The sequence below is a fragment of the Delphinapterus leucas genome, chromosome 4, assembly GCF_059928025.1.
Source record: "Delphinapterus leucas isolate spDelLeu-1000000601 "Yukka" chromosome 4, BTC_Dleu_Yukka2, whole genome shotgun sequence".
Taxonomy (NCBI): domain Eukaryota; kingdom Metazoa; phylum Chordata; class Mammalia; order Artiodactyla; family Monodontidae; genus Delphinapterus; species Delphinapterus leucas.
The window spans coordinates 48,176,572-48,195,578 of NC_143132.1; the positions used below are offsets into that span (position 1 = coordinate 48,176,572).

A 19,007-nucleotide genomic window follows, 5' to 3' on the forward strand; every position below is an offset into this window, starting at 1 on the left:
TAGAGCGCAGGCTCAGCAGTTATGGCACACGGGCTTTGTTGCTTCGTGGCATGTGCGAGCTTCCTGGACCAGGGCTCGAACCCGTGTCCCCTGCATTGGCAGACGGATTCTTAACCACTGCGCCACCAGGGAAGCCCCCACCAAAACTTTTAATTTTGATGTGTTTTTGGTGTCATGTATAAGAAATCAGCACTAAATCCCAGGTCATGAAGGTGTTTCCTTAGTTTTCTTCTAAGAGTTAGGATTTTAGTTCTCATGTTTAGGTTTTTGATCCATTTCGTGTTAATTTTTGAATGGGGTGTAATGTAAGAGTCCAAATTCTTTTTTTTTTTTGCTTGTGGATATCTAGTTTCCCCAGCACCATTTGTTGAAGATACTTTAGTTTCCCCATTGAATGGCCTTGGCACTCTTTTCAAAAACCAGTTTACTACAGGTGTATGGGCTTATTTCTGGACTCTCAATTCTATTTCATTGATCTGTATGTCTACCATTATGTTAGTACCACAATGTTTTGATTACTGTAGTTTTTGTAGTAAGTTTTGAAATCAGGAAGTGTAAGTCTTACAACTTTGCTTTTCTTCTTCAAGGTTGTTTTGGCTATTCTGGGTCCCTTGTAATTCCATATAAATTTTAGGATCAGCTTTCTATTTCTGCAAAAAAGACTACTGGGATTTTGCTAGGGATCATACTGAATCTGTAGATTGCTTTGGGTGTTATTGCCATCTCTCTCTCTCTCTTTTTTTTTAACGTGCCTATGAAAAAGGAATTTTTTAAAACTTTTATTATGGTAAATCTTAAATATATACAAAAGTAGTGGTAGTTATCAATGTATCATCCAGTGTATTGGTCAGGGTTCTCCAGAGAAACAGAACCAAATATATATATATATATTTTTTATATATAATATATAATTGTATCTATATCTATAATATATCTATATCTATAGAGAGAGGAAAGAGACAGAGAGATTTATTTTAAGGAATTGGTTCCCATAATTGTGGAGGCTGAGAAGTCCCATGATCTGCCACCTGCAGTCTACAGACCCAGGAAAGCTGGTGCGGTAGGTCCAGTCCTGAAAGCAGAGAGCTGATGGTACAAGTTGTAGTTTGAGGCAGAAGACCAACGTTCCAGCTCAGTGGTGAGGCAGAGCCAATTCTCCTTCCCTCTGCTTTTTGCCCTCTTCAGCCCTCAATGGATTGTATGATGCCCACACGCACTGTGGAGGAGGATCTGCTTTACTTAGATTTTTACAGATTCAAGTGCTAATCTCATCTGGAAATACCCTCACAAACACACCCCAAAATCATGTTTACCCAAGTATCTGTATATCCTATGACCCAGTCAAGTTGACATGTGAAATTAACCATCACATTTAACACTTTTCAACATGCCCGATCTTGTTAGATCTAGAGGTCTGATCAGATTCATGTTCTGTTTTTTTATTGCCATCTTAACAATATTAAATGCTCCAGTTCATGAACATGAGGTATACTTCCATTTATTTAGATCTTCTTTGATCACTTTCAACAATGTTTTGTAGTTTGCAAGGTACAAGTCTTGAACCTCCTTAATTAAATTTATTCCTAAGTATCTCATTCTTTTCAATGCTATTGTAAGTGGAATTGTTTTCCTAACTTAATTTTTTGATTGTTCATTGCATGTTTTATGTGTTGATTTTGTATCCTGCAAGTGTGCTAAATTAATTTATTAGCTCTAATAGTTTTTTTGTGGATTCTTCAGAATTTTCTGTATATATAAGATCATGTCATTTGTGAATATAGTTTTACTTCTTCCTTTGCAATCTGGATGCTCTTTGTCTGTTTTTCTTGACTAATTGCTCTGGCTAGAATTTCTAGTACAATGTTGAATGGAATTTGTAAAATAAGACACCCTTGTCTTTTTCCTGATCTTAGGAGACAAGCTTTCAGTTTTTATCATTGAATATAATGTTACCCGTGGGCTTTATTTTAAAACCATTTTTTTTAAACTCTGATTTTGAAATAACTGAGTTAAACTGCACAGCTTAGAAACCTAACACATCATCTGAAAGTCCACCAATCCCCAGAGATGATTACTTATTCATATTTTGAAAATTGATCTGTAAATATCCTTAACATTTTTTCCAAAAATATGATCTAGTAGATACTGTCTATATTACTAAAACAGGCAGCAGATATCTTATCTGTAGCATCTCAGGGAATGGGAGTTATCTGTTATCATTAATCTTGAAATGAAACATTTTGAAATGTACCATCTTTGGGAATATGGCTGGTATTTTTTAATGTGTGTTCTTTGTTTTAAATTACAGATTGGGTTTGTCCTTTATCCCCCCAGTGGAGGTCCTGCATGGGATTCAGTGGATCATGACAACGTTATGTTTCTCACCATATGCTTTTGTTGGCATTATGCAATAGCCATTATCATCATTGGAGCAATTTATGCCTTTGTCACCTGGTAAGTTAGTGATTTTTGTTCATGGAAGTTCTATTTTTTGGTATATGATCATCAAGACTTGATATTACCAAAATTTAAGTTCAAAGAGGTATTTCATTCCTTAGCATTCCACAAAACAGGGCAATATAGCAGAAAATTATCTGCAAACACAAACATTTCCAATAAAAAGAATAAATGCTGGTTTTAGGGGCAGGACAGGAATAAAGACGCAGACATAGAGAATGGACTTGAGGACATGGGGAGGGGGAAGGGTAAGCTGGGGCAAAGTGAGGGAGTAACAATTGACATATACACACTACCAAATGTAAAGCAGATAGCTAGTGGGAAGCGGCTGCATAGCACAGGGAGATCAGCTCAGTGCTTTGTGACCACCTAGAGGGGTGGGGTAGGGAGGGTGGGAGGAAGATGCAAGAGGGAGGGGATATGGGGATATCTGTATACGTATAGCTGATTCACTTTGTTATACAGCAGAAACTAATACAACATTGTAAAGCAATTATACTCAAATAAAGATGTTTAAAAAAGAAAATAAAAAATAGAATGAATGAGAAAACTAAAAAAAAAAAAAGAATAAATGCTGGTTTAAAGTTGGAATAGCTAAAAAGTGTCTCTGCTGTGCTCCTAACCTATGCATTACCCTTCAGCACACTCTTCTGTGCCTCCATGTCTTTGCATATGCTGTTTTCTTATCCAAATGGTCCTCCCCACACCTGCAGTGAGCCCTCCATTTGCCCATGTTTACATCAGTTATAGCACTTCCCAAGCTTGGTGTCATTTTTGACCAACATGTATGTCTCCCATTAAATTTGAGTATCTGGTTAATTTGACATTTCCTGTAATATTTCTAACAGTAAGATTCAGTTGAACTGTACATGTTTTTACAAGGACTTTGATACAATGTTTTATGATGGGTGAGGAGCGATATAACAGATTGCTAAGAATCCATGTTCCTAGCTCTGCTGCTTGTCAGCTGTATGACTTTGGGTAAACTATTTAACCACATTAAATATCAGTTTTGTCATTTACAAAATGGAGATAATAATAGTACCTAAATGAGATCATGTATTTAAACTGCCTACAACATAATAGGAGCTCAAGGAAGATTCTTCTTGTGTTTGTTTGTTGTTGTTTTTTTCAGTTTCCTGTGATAGATTTCTTTTTAAATTGAAGTGCAATTGACATACAACATTATACTAGTTTTAGGTGTACAACATAATGATTCAACTTTTGTATAATTGCAAAATGACCACCACAATAAGTCTAGTTATACCATCTGTTACCATACAAAGTTACAAAAATTTTTTCTGTGATGAGAACTTTCAAGATTTACTTTATTAGCAACTTTCAAATCTGCAATACAATATTACTGATTATAGTCACCATGCTGTATATAATATCCCCATGACTTTTTAATTTTATTTATTTTTCTCATTCTTTAAAGAAACTTTTAATTTTATATTGGAGTACAGTTGATTAACAATGTTGTATTAGTTTCAGGTGTACAACAAAGTGATTCAGTTATACATTTACATGTGTCTATTCTTTTTCAAATTCTTTTTGCATGTAGTTTGTTACAGAATATTGAGCAGAGTTCCCTGTGCTATACAGTAGGTCCTTGTTGATTATCCATTTTAAATATAGTGGTCCCAAGCTCCCTAAATATCTCTCCCTCCTACCCTTCCCCCCTGGTAACCATAAGTTCATTCTCTAAGTCTGTGAGTCTGCTTCTGATTTGTATATAAGTTGGTTTGTATCATTTTTTAGATTCTGCAGAGAAGCAGTCATATGATGTTTCTCTTTCTCTATCTGACTTACTTCACTCAGTATGACAATCTGTAGGTCCATCCATGTTGCTGCAAATGGCATTATTTCATTCTTTTTAATGGCTGAGTAATATTCCATTGTATATATGTACCACATCTTCTTTATCCATTCTTTTGTCGATGGACATTTAGGTTGCTTCCATGTCTTGGCTATTGTAAACAGTGCTGCAATGAACATTGGGGTGCATGTATTCTTTCAAACCATGTTTTTCTCTGGGTATATGCCCAGGAGTGGGATTGCAGAATCATATGGTAGCTCTATTTTTAGTTTTTTAAGGAACCTCTATACTGTTCTCCATAGTGGCTGCACCAGTTTACATTCCCACCAACAGTGTAGGGGGGTTCCCTTCTCTCCACACACTCTCCAGCATTTATTGTTTGTGGATTTTTTGATGATAGCCATTCTGACTGGTGTGAGGTGATATGATCATCTCAGTATTTGCAGAAAAAGCTTTTGACAAAATTCAACACCCATTTATGATAAAAACTCTCCAGAAAGTGGGCATAGAGAGAACATACCTCAACATAATAAAGACCATATATGACAAACCTACAGCTAACATCATACTCAATGGTGAAAAGCTAAAAACATTTCCTCTAACATCAGGAACAAGACAAGGGTGTTCATTCTTGTCACTTTTATTCAACATAGTTTTGGAAGTCCTAGCTACAGCAATCAGAGAAGAAAAAGAAATAAAAGGAATCCAAATGGGAAAAGAAGTTAAACTGTCACTGTTGGCAGATGACATGATACTATACATAGAAAATCCTAAAGATGCTACCAGAAGACTACTAGAGCTCATCAACGAATTTGGTGAAGTTGCAGGTTACAAAATTAATACACAGAAATCTGTTGCATTTCTATACACTAACAACAAAACATCAGAAAGAGAAATTCAAGAAACAACTCCATTTACCATCACATCAAAAAGAATAAAATACCTAAGAATAACCATACCTAAGGAGACAAAAGACCTGTGCTCTGAAAACTATAAGACTTATTTATTTTATAACTGGAGGTTTGTACCTCTTGATCCCCTTCACCCATTTTTGCCCACCTCCCCCCATTCTGGCAACCATCAATCTGTTCCCTGTATCTATGTGTTTTGTTTTGTTTGTTCATTTGTTTGTTAGATCTCACAGGTAAGTGAAATCATATGGTATTTGTCTTTCTCTATCTGCCTTATTTCACTTAATGTAATACCCTCAATGTCCATTTCATTCTTTTTTATGGCTGAGTAGTATTCCATCATTTACATATAAATATAAAATATTTATATTATATATATTATATATATATATATAAACATATATGTATAAACATCTCCTTTATCCATTCTTCCATTGATAGACCCTTAAGTTGTTTCCATATTCTGGTTATTATAAATATGCTGCAGTGAACCTAGGGGTGCCTTTATCTTTTTGTATTAGTGTTTTCATTTTCTTCAGATAAATACCCAGAAGTGGAATTGCTGGCTTATATGGTAGTTCTATTTTTAATTTTTTCTTTTTTTTTTTTTTTTGCGGTATGTGGGCCTCTCACTGTTGTGGCCTCTCCCATTGCAGAGCACAGGCTCTGGACACGCAGGCTCAGCAGCCATGGCTCACGGGCCTAGCCGCTCTGCAGCATGTGGGATCTTCCTGGACCAGGGCACAAACCCGTGTCCCCTGCATTGGCAGGCAGACTCTCGACCACTGCGCCACCAGGGATGCCTTGTTTTTAATTTTTTGAGGAAGCTCCATGCTGTTTTCCACAGTGGCTGTACCAATTTACATTTCCACCAACAGTGCATGCGGGTTCTCTTTTCTTCATATCCTGGCCAACACTTGCTATTTCTTATCCTTTTGATAATAGCCATTCTGCAGGTATGAGGTGATACCTCACTGGTGTTTTGATTTGAACTTCCCTAATGATTAGTGATATTGAACATTGTTTCATGTGCCTTTTAGTTATCTGTATGTCTTCTTTGGAAAAATGTCTATTCAAATTCTCTGCCTATTTTATTTTGTTTTATTTATTTTTAACATCTTTATTGGAGTATAATTACTTTACAGTGGTGTGTTAGTGTCTGCTTTATAACAAAGTGAATCAGTTATATACATACATATGTTCCCATATCTCTTCCCTCTTGCGTCTCCCTCCCTCCCACCCTCCCTATCCCACCCCTCTAGGTGGTCACAAAGCACTGAGCTGATCTCCCTGTGCCATGCGGCTGCTTCCCACTAGCTATCTATTTTACATTTGGTAGTGTATATATGTCCATGCCACTCTCTCACTTTGTCACAGCTTATCCTTCCCCCTCCCCATATCCTCAAGTCCATTCTCTAGTAGGTCTGTGTCTTTATTCCCGTCTTACCCCTAGGTTCTTCATGACCTTTTTTTTTCCCTTAGATTCCATATATAAGTGTTAGCATACGGTATTTGTTTTTCTCTTTCTGACTTATTTCACTCTGTATGACAGACTCTAGGTCTATCCACCTCATTACAAATAGCTCAATTTCGTTTCTTTTTATGGCTGAGTAATATTCCATTGTATATATGTCCCACATCTTCTTTATCCATTCATCTGATGATGGGCACTTAGGTTGTTTCCATCTCCGGGCTATTGTAAATAGAGCTGCAATGAACATTTTGGTACATGACTCTTTCTGAATTTTGGTTTTCTCAGGGTATATGCCCAGTAGTGGGATTGCTGGGTCGTATGGTAGTTGTATTTGTAGTTTTTTAAGGAACCTCCATACTGTTCTCCATAGTGGCTGAACCAATTCACATTCCCACCAGCAGTGCAAGAGTGTTCCCTTTTCTCCACAGCCTCTCCAGCATTTATTGTTTCTAGATTTTTTGATGATGGCCATTCTGACTGGTGTGAGGTGATATCTCATTGTAGTTTTGATTTGCATTTCTCTAATGATTAATGATGTTGAGCATTCTTTCATGTGTTTGTTGGCAGTCTGTATATCTTCTTTGGAGAAATGTCTTTTTAGGTCTTCTGCCCATTTTTGGATTGGGTTGTTTGTTTTTTTGTTATTGAGCTGCATGAGCTGCTTGTAAATTTTGGAGATTAATCCTTTGTCAGTTGTTTCATTTGCAAATATTTTCTCCCATTCTGAGGGTTGTCTTTTGGTCCTGTTTATGGTGTCCTTTGCTGTGCAAAAGCTTTGAAGTTTCATTAGGTCCCATTTGTTTATTTTTGTTTTTATTTCCATTACTCTAGGAGGTGGGTCAGAAAGGATCTTGCTGTGATTTATGTCATAGAGTGTTCTGCCTATGTTTTCCTCTAAGAGTTTGATAGTTTCTGGCCTTACATTTAGGTCTTTAATCCATTTTGAGCTTATTTTTGTGTATGGTGTTAGGGAGTGATCTAATCTCATACTTTTACATGTATCTGTCCAGTTTTCCCAGCACCACTTATTGAAGAGGCTGTCCTTTCTCCACTGTACATTCCTGCCACCTTTATCAAAGATAAGGTGTCCATATGTGCGTGGGTTTATCTCTGGGCTTTCTGTCCTGTTCCATTGATCTATCTTTCTGTTTTTGTGCCAGTACCATAGTGTCTTGATTACTGTAGCCCCAGCACCATTTTTGAAGAGACTGGCCTTTCCCCATTTTGTGTTCTTGCTTCCTTTATCACAAATTAATGGACCATATATGTGTGTTATTTTTAGGCTCTTTACTCTGTGCCATTGATCTATGGGTCTGTTTTTATGCCAATATCTATACTACAGCTCTGTAGTATAGTCTGAAATCAGAGTGTATGATGCTTTCAGCTTTGTTCTTCTTTTTCAAGAGTGCTTTGGCTATTCAGGATCTTTTGTGATTCCTTACAAATTTTAGGATTGTTTGTTCTATTTCTGTGAGAAATGCCTTTGGAATTTGGTAGGGATTGCATTGAATCTGCAGATTGTTTTGGGTAATATGGACATTTTAACAGTATTAATTCTTCCAATTCATAAGCATGGAATATCTTTCCATTTATTTTTGTCTTCTTCAGTTACTTTCATCAGTGTCTTACAGTTTTCAGTGTATAGGTCTTTCATCTCCTTGGTTAAATTTGTTCATAGATATTTTATTGTTTTTGATGCAATTGTTAATGGGATTTTTTTCTTTCTCTTTCTGATAGTTCATTGTTAGTGTATAAAAGTGCAACATGTTTGCATATTGATTTTGTACCCTGCAACTTTACTAAATTTATTTATTAGTTCTAACAGTTTTTTGCTGGTGTCTTTAGGGTTTTCTATACATAGTATCATGTCATCTGCAAATAGTAACAGTTTTACTTCTTCCTTTTCAATTTGGATGCCTTTTTTTTTTCTTGCCTAAATGCTCTGGCTAGGACTTATAATATTGTTTTGACTAAAAGTGGTGAGAGTGAACATCATTGTTTTGGTCCTGATTTTAAGGAAAAAACTTTCATGATTTCATCACTGAGTATGATGTTACCTGTAAGCATGTAATATATGGCCTTTATTATGTTAAGGTACATTCTTTTTATATCCACTTGTTGAGAGTTTTTATCACAAATGATGTTGAATTTTGTCAAATGCTTTTTATGCATCTATTGAGATAATCATATGATTTTAATCCTTCTTTTTGTTAATGTGACATATCACATTGATTGATTTGTGGTTGTTGAACCATCCTTGCATCCCTGGAATAAATCCCACTTGATCAGGGTGTATGATCCTTTTAACGTATTCTTGAGTTCAGTTTGCTAATATTTTGTTGAAGATTTTTGTACCTATGTTCATCAGTGATATTGGTCTGTAATTTTCTTTTTTGTGTGTGATGTCTTTGTGTGATTTTGGTATCAGGGTAATGTTGGCCTTGTGAAGTGAGTTTGGGAGCATTCCCTCCTCTTCAGTTTTTTGGAAGAGTTTGAGAAGGATAGCTATTAAATCTTTTTTGAATATTTGGTACAATTTACCAGTGAAGCCATCTGGTCCTGGACTTTTCTTTGTTGGGAGTTTTTTGATTACTGTTTCAATCTCCTCACTAGTAATTAGTCTATTCAGATTTTCTATTTCTTGATGATTCAGTCTTAGAAGATTGTATGTTTCTAGGAGTTTATCCATTACTTCCAGGTTATTCAATTTGTTGGTGTATAATAGTTCATAGTAGTCTCTTTTGGTATAATTGTAATTTCTCCTCTTTTATTTCTGATTTTATTTATTTGAGCCTTTTCTCTCTTTCTCTTAGTGAGTCTAGCTAAAGTTTTGTCTATTTTGTTTATCTTTTCAAAGAACCAGCTCCTTGTTTCATCAATCTTTTCTACTTGTCTTTTAGTCTCTATTTCATTTATTTCTGCTCTGTTCTTTATTATTTCCTTCCTTTTAGTAACTTTGGGCTTTGTTTACTCTTCTTTTTTTAGTTCTCTTAGGTGTAAAAGTTAGGTTGTTTATTTGAGATTTTTCTTATTTCTTGAGGTAGGCCTGTATTGCTATAAACTTCCATCTTAGAACTGCTTTTGTTGCATTGCATAGATTTTGGTATGTTGTATTTCCATTTTCACTTGTCTCCAGGTATTTTTATGTATTTATTTATTTATTTATTTTTGCGGTACGCGGGCCTCTCACTGTTGCAGCCTCTCGCGTTGCAGAGCACAGGCTCCGGACGCGCAGGCTCAGCGGCCATGGCTCACGGGCCCAGCCGCTCCACGGCATGTGGGACCCTTCCGGACCAGGGCTCGAACCCATGTCCCCTGCAACGGCAGGCGGACTCTCAACCACTGTGCCACCAGGGAAGCCCTCTCCAGGTATTTTTAAATTTCTCCTTTAATTCCTAACACTGGTGCTAGCAGGTTAGAAAGCGACTGCAAAAATGGTGGCTGCTAGTGCCGGTGCTAACAAAATAGATGGGGCAGAAAGCAAAAATGGTACCTGCCAGTGCTTCCATTCCTGGAGAGAGTCCTAACAGATCTCTCCCTTGCTGGCAGATGCTTTAAAATTAACAAATGTATCACATTCACATATGGTCTAGGCACTTTTCAAACTGTGGCTTTTGTACTGGATTGCCAGGTGGGTGAGTCTGCATGCAGGTCCTTTAAGAGTGGAATCTCCATTCCTTACAGCCCTTTGGTTTTTCTGGATGTCAGCCCTGTTGGTTTTCAAAGCCAGATGTTTTGGGGGCTCATCTCACCAGTGCAAGTCCCAAGTGTTGGGGTGACTGATGTAGGGCACAAATTCTTGCTCCTCAGGGAAAAGCTCTGTATCTTTGAGATCCCTTCCGATTGTGGGTCTCCACACCAGGGGTGGGGTTTTCGGTGAGACTGTGTCTCTGCCTCTTTTACCCATCTCAGTGTGGACCTCTTGTCCTTTGCTGTGGAGGGGCTGTTTGGCTAGTTTTCAGGTATTTTTTTTTATAGGGAATTGTTCCTTAAATAGCTGTAGATTTGCTGTGTCCATGGAAGGAGGTGAATTCAGGACCTTCCTAGGCTGCTCTCTTGAACCACCTCCCCCACCCACCCTTGTTCTTTTTATTATTCTTCTCGTTCTTGTTATCCTCCTTCTTCTGTATCAAAAAATGTATAATGTGTAGACCCTATGGGGAGAGAGACACAATTTAAATACAGTACAATAAATGGAAACAGTGTAAGAACAAAGCACTATTGGAGCCCAGAGGAGGCCTCCTCACAATTGAGAATTAAGCTGCAGTTTGAAGGATGAGTAGGAGTAGAAAGGAGTGAACATGGTTCCTTATTATTTCCATTAGCATGATAGCTAATGCCAAACCAGAGTTGGCCTGGCTGATCCCAACTACTAATCATGCAGACTCCAATCCTTCAGACTTTAGCACTGATTGAAATGTTGTATATCTGCAGCCTTCATTATATAGCCATGAGCTATGTGTGGTTATTGAGCACTTGACATGGGCCTAGTGCCACACTAAGTTTAATTAATTTAAATATCCATATATGCATAGTGACTACCATATTGGATTGTACACATCTAGCAGGTGCTCTAGATCCCTAAATTACAGTAGCTGGTTCTAGGCCCAGTGGGGTCTCAGCGTCTGCCCCAGCTAGCTTTCTAGTCCTCTCTGTAGACATTTGCCCAGGTCACCTCTCCTGCTCTGTGCTTCTTTGAGCTTCACTGCTATAGGAGCTTTGGCGCTGTGTCTCTGCATAAGGAAACCATTTCCTTGTCTAGTTCCAAAATGTCTCTGGTAGGCTTTGGGTCAGCCCACTTTGATCTGTAGTTACTCCTTCTAGGGGTCTAAGTGCTATGGGTGCTGGGAAATTCTACTTTCTCATTGACTGATTTCTATTAGTCCTATTCATTTCCCTCAAAGCACGTGCATGGGCTGGTAGTTTAGGCTCGCTCAGCCATTGAGTGAAACTTGGCTTCTTCCTCCGCTGTTTTAGGCTGACTTCTGGGCCTCATCTCCTTAGGGGCTGGGCAGCTTCCAAGAATAATGGCGGCCTTCAAGGAGACTCTCTACCCCATGTCAGTTCCCTTCCAGAGCCAAAAGAAGGCTATTGTCTCTTCCTGTTTCAAAAACCTTCAGCTCCCTAATGAATCTCTTATCCACCTATAGTTTTCTAGAAACCGGAAACTCCATGTTTACTTTTTCAACTGCCTCTCCTTCCCCAGCACCTTTCACTTTTTGACCATGTAGTTGCCTCTACCTGGCATATCCAAATTAAATGCTCATCTCTTCTATGAAAACTTCTGTGATTGTTCTAGCCTTTGCTTATCTCCCTTCATGAGTGTTTACAGTACTTTAGTCTCTACCACACATCACAACAATTGTGATCTATCTTGTGATAGTCTTACCTGCTAACTTGATTGTGTCACCTGGAAGAAAAGACCTTTTTCATATTTCTCACAGCTCTTGGCATACTGTCAAACATGTAGTAGGTACTCAAGACACTTATTTGCTGTTTTAACAGATCTGTTTCAGAAATACTCTGAAATAGGGTTCAATTGTTTGGAAATCATGTTTTATATGCTTTTAAGTTTTGCTCTCATATTGCTTTTGAAATATAAAAACAAGAACTTGTGTTCTGATATATTTTGATATAAACTTAAGCAGTAGCTTAAAGAATATCACGAAGATTGAATACTGACTTTCAGTGAGGTCATATGCAAGATAATTCAAGTGGATTGTAGTGGATTGTAATTCAGGCACAGGTGATCGGTTTTGAGGACATTCTATCTGCATTTATTTGACAAAGCACAAAGATCACCAAGGAACCAAAACTGGGTTATGGAACTACTGCCCCCAAAATCTCTGAAAAATGAAGCTGTACTTCCCAGCTTTCCAGAATAACAGTTTAAAGATTGCTTCATCTGGTCCCATGCCTGAAGTTCTCATCATGACAGCTCATAGGAGAGACCTATCTGTTGGGAAATCTTATTATGTGTTTTACTGTATTTCATACTTAAACACCACTGTGGTACAGAACTATTTCAAAAGCCCCTGTGAATGGACAGAGAAATATTACCCATTTTCAGGTTGGTTTTCCAAGCAAATGATTCTTGTGAGCCATTTTGAAGAACAAAATAGAAATGACCAAATTCCACGCATATGGTAGTTTGCTTTCTGGATGTTTGATTTCCAGATTGACTCTGGAAGTATACCCAAAGTCTCAGCTCTGCTCTTGTATTAACTGAAGAGAACATATGGGAGCAAAAGCCCAGACACACCCTCACTTTAGTTCTCTGGACTTGCATCATTCCAGGAACTAGCAGTTATTTGCACTTCCTCTTTATTACTCCATCCCTCAATCTGTCCCCAGTAGCCATTTCTGCATGTGCCAATACCAAGGGCTTCAGGGTGCAGATAGAGCCTGAATTTGCCTTAGCTTGGTGGTTTGTAACAACAGCAGATAAAACCCAGAGAGGAGGAGTGAGGAAGTGCAGGAGTCACTAGGGTCTGTGTTAATAGTTAATTTGTAATCAGTAGCCAGTTCTTTGCTTTATTTTCCGCAAGAGTCATCAGGAATGAACCTAATGAATGAATTAACTAATTAATCCCTTTCAGTTAGCACATATTCAGGTTGTGCAATGTGGAGATAACTGTGTGGCTTTAAAAAATGACACATTGGGACTTCCCTGGTGGTCCAGTGGCTAAGACTCCATGCTCCCAATTCAGGGGGCCTGGGCTGGATCTCAGGTCAGGGAACTAGATCCTGCATGCTGCAACTAAAGATCCCACATGCTGCAACTAAAGATCCTGCATGCTGCAATGAAGACCCCACGTGCCGCAACTAAGACCCAGTGCAGCCAAATAAATAAACAAATAAGTAAATAAATATTTTTAAAAAATGACACACTGTCTCAGTCATCAACTTACTTAAAACTATTAGCCTTTCGTGAGAACAGTGCCTTGAAGAGTTGAGGACATTGGGAACAATGTCAATGGTCAACTAATTATCGAGGCAAATGATTTTGAGTACTTTTTCTTGACTCTTGCCGAGTCAATAGTTGTTACTGATACTGCTCAGTTGTTGTATGTTGGAGGACTTAATGCTGAGTTGGAAGTGACTGAAGAATTACCTCTGAGGAGGTGAGTGATATGAACTCCTGGCAGATTGCTCCACAGCCCAGTGAATCATCAAATATGTCATGAGCCACTATTGTGTACCAGACATTGTTCTAGACTCTGGCAGAGTTAGGGCAGTAAATAAGATGAAGTCTCTGCTCCTAGGAAGTTCATACTCTAGTGGGATCCAGAGCACAAGTAAAAGCACTGTATATTGAGAGGGGCGGGCCAGACCTTCATTGGAAGGAGAGAGGCAGAAAACAAGTGTAAAGATACAGATAGGCTGGTGACGTTTTTCATAAAACGGGAATGATTTTGATGATTTGGTTTATCAGTTTGTTTGCATATCCCTGCGTATTTCTGGAAGTTAACTATGTTTTATTGACATGGTCACAGCACAGTGTCTTCACAAATATCATGCACAGGAAAAGCTTTGCCTAGTTCTTATTTCATCAGAGAAAGTGGAGAGCCTGCTGAGTTCCTGCCACTAAGAAGCTTCACATCTTCCAATGTCAAAAATTGTAATTCCTTCTGACCTACAGATTCTCTTAATCTATGAAAACAGTTACAAGAATGGAGGTCACTTCTTTCAACTTCTTAATTCATCATGGACCATCACATGTGGTTGAGCAGCCTGTGGCCAGCACAAAAGCACCCCTCTGAAGACATGAATAGAGGCTGCAGTACAGCCCGGACTTGACGTGGGGCTCAACATGGGGCAGGAGATGCCTTCATGCACTTCCTTCCTAGGAGAGGGCTCCTTTTTGGACCACACAGCCGAGCTTGGTTTCATCTGGGATTACTACAGCCCAGAGATTCTCTTGCTTGTTTTAGAAATGATTAAAGTTATAAATTTTGAATATGATGCAGACAATCCTATTACACATTTAAGAGCTTTATTGTATCTGTTTGCTTATATGCTGCTTTAATCTACAAAATATTTGCAGGTAGCTCCAAAGCCAAATAAAAGTGATTTTCTTTCTGGGGGTGCCTCTTCCATCTGCACAGATAATTTGGAGTTTGCTGTATTATAGATACATATAGTTTTGGGTTTTAATTTTAAACAGCATAATACGAGATGACTTTCATTCTCCTCAGGTTGGTTAAATCTCGATTTAAGAGGTTCTGCCCCTCAGAAGTTGGACTCCTGAAAAATGCTGAACGAGAACAAGAATCAGAAGAAGAGATGTGACTTTGAGCGTCCAGTCTTTCTAGCTGAAATTTCTCTTTTTTTAAATTTTATTATTTTTAATCACAGTTTTGCCTTTTCACATTTTGTTTGGAGAACAACTGGTTGAGAATGATTCTTGGTGTCATGGTATTTGGGGCTTGGAGTGGCTCTCCCCAGGTCATCTAAAGTGTGATGCCCACACTGAAAAATATTGTTTTATTTGCCTTATAGATATATATGCTCAGGGTTCCTGGGCTTACTACCATTTGTAACTCATTATAGATGGAATTTCACTTGTTTATCTTGTTGCTGCAATGAGAAATAAATGAATGCATGGACCTTCATTCAAACACCTCAGATCTTTGTTTTTGTTATTCAACTGCACCCCACCTTTATGTCATGAAGAAGAAGCTGTGTGACACTGAAATTCCTTTTTGTGAGAAATCTCTTTCTGTAGCACCTGCGTTCTCCCCTGGGAAAAGCAAGCCGGAAGTCATCCTGTGATGTACTCTCTCAGAGAAGATAAAAGGGCTGATCCACAGTTACAGAAGGGCACATGGTTGGTAAAGCCATGAAAATTTGGGAAAGGAGAGTCATGATGTTATCCAAAGAGTAAAAAAAATCATCTCAGCATAGTATGGCCACCATGCCATCCGCTCTGCTAAAATAATTGAAGGGTTAAAACAAGGAAAATCCTTTAATGGAATACCTAGGTAAAAAGTCAGAGCCCTTCTCTCATCGGTGACCTAAGTAGCCTCCAATGGAGAGTCAGGAAATCTTTTCTCATTCTGGCTTTACTATTCACCAGCCTCTAGGGTTTTAACATTTACCATGTCCTTCTCTCTGACGTTAGGGAATTGAATTGGATGAATCAATTTCTGGCTGTCACATTTTATGAATCTAGGGTCTCTGAGACAAAATCGAAGTTAATTTAGTACCACATTAGTCAGAAAGGCCAGTCTCTGCTGTGACAGGAAAGAAAAGGAGTACTGCAGGAGTCTGTGATGGTTGACTTGAATATGAAGGAAAAGAGGCAGTGTAGTGGGTAGCTGGAGGTGTCACATGGGCAATTAAAACCTGAAGCTCCCTGGCTTTCCAGAAGCACTGACAAATCCAGGAAGCTGCCCCAGTCTGGTCTTATCACATGACACTGAAGAGGGAGGTGAGTGGATTCTTTAGGCCAATGAATTGGATACATTTCTTTTTTTTAATGTAAGGGTTGAAAAGAGCAGATGTGGGTGCCTACATGTTTATCTTGAACAATGCAATAGACCTTAATACATTTCTGGCATATGAAATGCCCACATGCTGTGGTCCCCAGGTGATCATGGCATTCTGCGCCATGTGTGTCCTGTATTTTAGGGTTCTTTTCCTTAGCCCAGCAAGTTTCTATGATTTTGACAAGTTTGTATTTCAGAAGAGTGAGCTGTCAACTGCAGGTTACGTGAAAACGGCATTGCTGGTATCTAGGCCTGAGCAGGAACTCTAGGAATAATTAGCATGAACCAGATTAAGACTGGAATTTTGAAAACTGTAAGTGTAAATATACTAGCAGTCTTTATGAGAGAGCAGAAATGTCCATTCCTGCAGTCTCTGCACACAGAGAACACAAGTGAGATGCAACCCAGTGAGTTCTCAGAGGAGGAACTTCTGGTTCAGGTCTAAGTCCATAGTTTGGGGGTATCTGCCTCTAGTCCCTGAAATGAGCAATAAATTGAGCACCATTATTATAATTTTATGGAAGCCTTCACCAAGGAAGGGATGGAGGAAGGGTGCCCTCCCTTACTTTTGCTTGTATTTTATCTCAACTCTTCCAAAAACCTGGGGTCTCAATTCCTGAGTTTTTGCCAAACCCCTTCATGGGTATCCCATGCTTGATTTGCCATAACCAAGGTAAAGAGACTCTTTTTTTTTTTTTTTTTTTTTTTGCGATACGCGGGCCTCTCACTGCTGTGGCCTCTCCCGCTGCGGAGCATAGGCTCCGGACGCGCAGGCTCAGCGGCCATGGCTCACGGGCCCAGCCGCTGCGCGGCATGTGGGATCTTCCTGGACCGGGGCACGAACCCGCGTCCCCTGCATCGGCAGGTGGACTCTCAACCACTGCGCCACCAGGGAAGCCCAAAGAGACTCTTTAAAAAGACTCAACGCAATATAACCATGGCTGTTAATGTGATAATACCTCTTCAGTGATTTCTGTGATCTCTAACTGCCTTTGCTTGGGAAACTGCAGCCTCTGATGGCACTACCAGCTCATTGTTGAAGTGGGAGATCAGGTTCAGGTTATGACCGTCTTGGTGTCCTCCTCATCATCTTGTCACTTTAGGGCTCATTAATCAAGGTTGTATTGATTGTATGTTGGATGTGGATTAATAATGTGGTTTAGGAGTCACCGGGGCTACAGGAACAGTGAAAATAAAAGCTGAGAAGTGACAAGTTCTTCCCAGTACATGGAGTCAATAGATTAAAAAGCATGAAAGAAAAGTCTGTATACATGGAGAATAGATCCAGAAATTCTATATTCTTTCTAATGTGAATTCCAGATGGGAAGATTGAGAGAATAGAGGACATGCATGAAAGAATAGAAAAGAATTTCCCCTAAATAAATGGCAGTGAAGGGAGATTTTTGCTTTAAGCTTGGAGAGGTGCTTCGAGAGATGTGCAGTGAATACAGTGATTGGGTTTCTGGACCAAACTGGTAAAAATGAAAAAATATAAGCCATTCTTATACCTTTAAGTTCATGTGATGGATATTATTATTCTATTTTTAAGTCTAGCAAATTTTAATACTCAATTTTAAGGAGACTTTAATGTTTGGGTCACAGCTTTAAACTTAGATAATTAGATTTCCCTTTAAACTTCTTCACTATATTTATGAATTAAATATTTTTTATATTCTTAAGTACTTCAATTAACCAACAAATCTTCTCAAGTTGTTATTATTACAAACCTAATTTCTTAAACTTATAAATGTGGTGAAACTTAAGTTTTCTTAAATATTCCAATACTGTATAGACTTAGTGAGATTTCAACTGAAACTCGCAAGTGTAAATTTGTTAGTCAATTGCACACTTATAAATTGAACTTACACGACTAATCTGCATAGATGAAATTATAATATTTGTAAAATTATAAATACCTAAAATGCTACACATGCATCATTCCTTAAGGCACAAATATCAACGTTATGATTTTGATGCTCTTAAACATTTCTGTACTTAGCTCGAGTCTTTTCATGTTAAAATAGGCTTACTGTTAAGGAAATGTTGTTTATGACAGACAATGTCAGGGAACACCTAGTCTGCTTGTTGAGATATTGGACCCAGATATTGAATGGGACAGGATTCTTGACAGTGACCCTGATGGCATGTGCTGAATGCAGTTACTTATAGTCACTACGTCAAACCCTCCACACAGGCTGTCTCCCAGTCTTGCACAGCACAGGGAAGGTGCCTTCCCCAGCTGGAGTCATACTTAAAATTGCTTGTCTTTTCTGCCTACTCATGAAAACCTGCAATCCCCACCCAGGCTGTCATGTCATTTGATGGGATTTCATTATTCTTTAGCTCTTAAGATATTAACTATATTTCCTTCTAAGAGTAAAAATTTCTGAACTTGAGGTAATATTGCCTATTTTTTCCCATATATTTCCTATCTGATGAGACTGCTCCCTTTTTACAGATGTTAAGACGATAGCCTAATGAATTCTAGGTCACTCTCTTTTAAAGATAATTCAACAGCTCTGAGCTGGGCTGTCAGTATTTCTGAGCCTTTAACTCTTTAAAGCAGGGACAGCACAGCTGTGTTCAGTGCTGGTGTGAGTTTTGGGAGGAATTGATAAGATTAATGCAAAAGGTTAGAATGGAGGCAAGAAAGTGCCTCTTACCTGCTTCCTCTCATGATCTTGAGCTGTTCTGCCTGTTTTCAAGTGTCCTAAAGGGAGGGTTAAAGATCTTTACTAAGAAGCTGGGGGTCCCCCACTTGGTAACTGGTATCTGAAGCCAAAATACATACAGGCTCTAAAATGCAGAAAGAAGCCCAGCCAAGTAATCAAGGGGCTTAGCAATTGAGGTTGGAA

General features: G+C 38.6%; 1 protein-coding gene across 7 annotated transcripts in view; it reads left to right on the forward strand.

Annotated features, from left to right (window-relative positions):
* Window positions 1-15,935, forward strand: part of TMEM45A (transmembrane protein 45A) — a 108,157-nt gene extending 92,222 nt beyond the window's left edge. For 4 of the 7 annotated variants that reach the window (XM_089910457.1, XM_089910458.1, XM_089910459.1 and 1 more), the window contains exons 5-7: window positions 2,309-2,454; window positions 9,860-10,030; window positions 14,860-15,935. In XM_089910457.1, coding sequence (XP_089766583.1) covers window positions 2,309-2,454; window positions 9,860-10,030; window positions 14,860-14,953 — 411 coding nt within the window. In that variant the 3' untranslated portion in view covers window positions 14,954-15,935. Of the gene's footprint in view, window positions 1-2,308; window positions 2,455-9,859; window positions 10,031-14,157; window positions 14,835-14,859 lie in introns of those variants that run through there. The other 3 variants (XM_089910456.1, XM_089910462.1, XM_022574773.3) reach the window with 3 other exon arrangements.
* The last annotated feature ends 3,072 nt before the right edge of the window (window positions 15,936-19,007 follow it).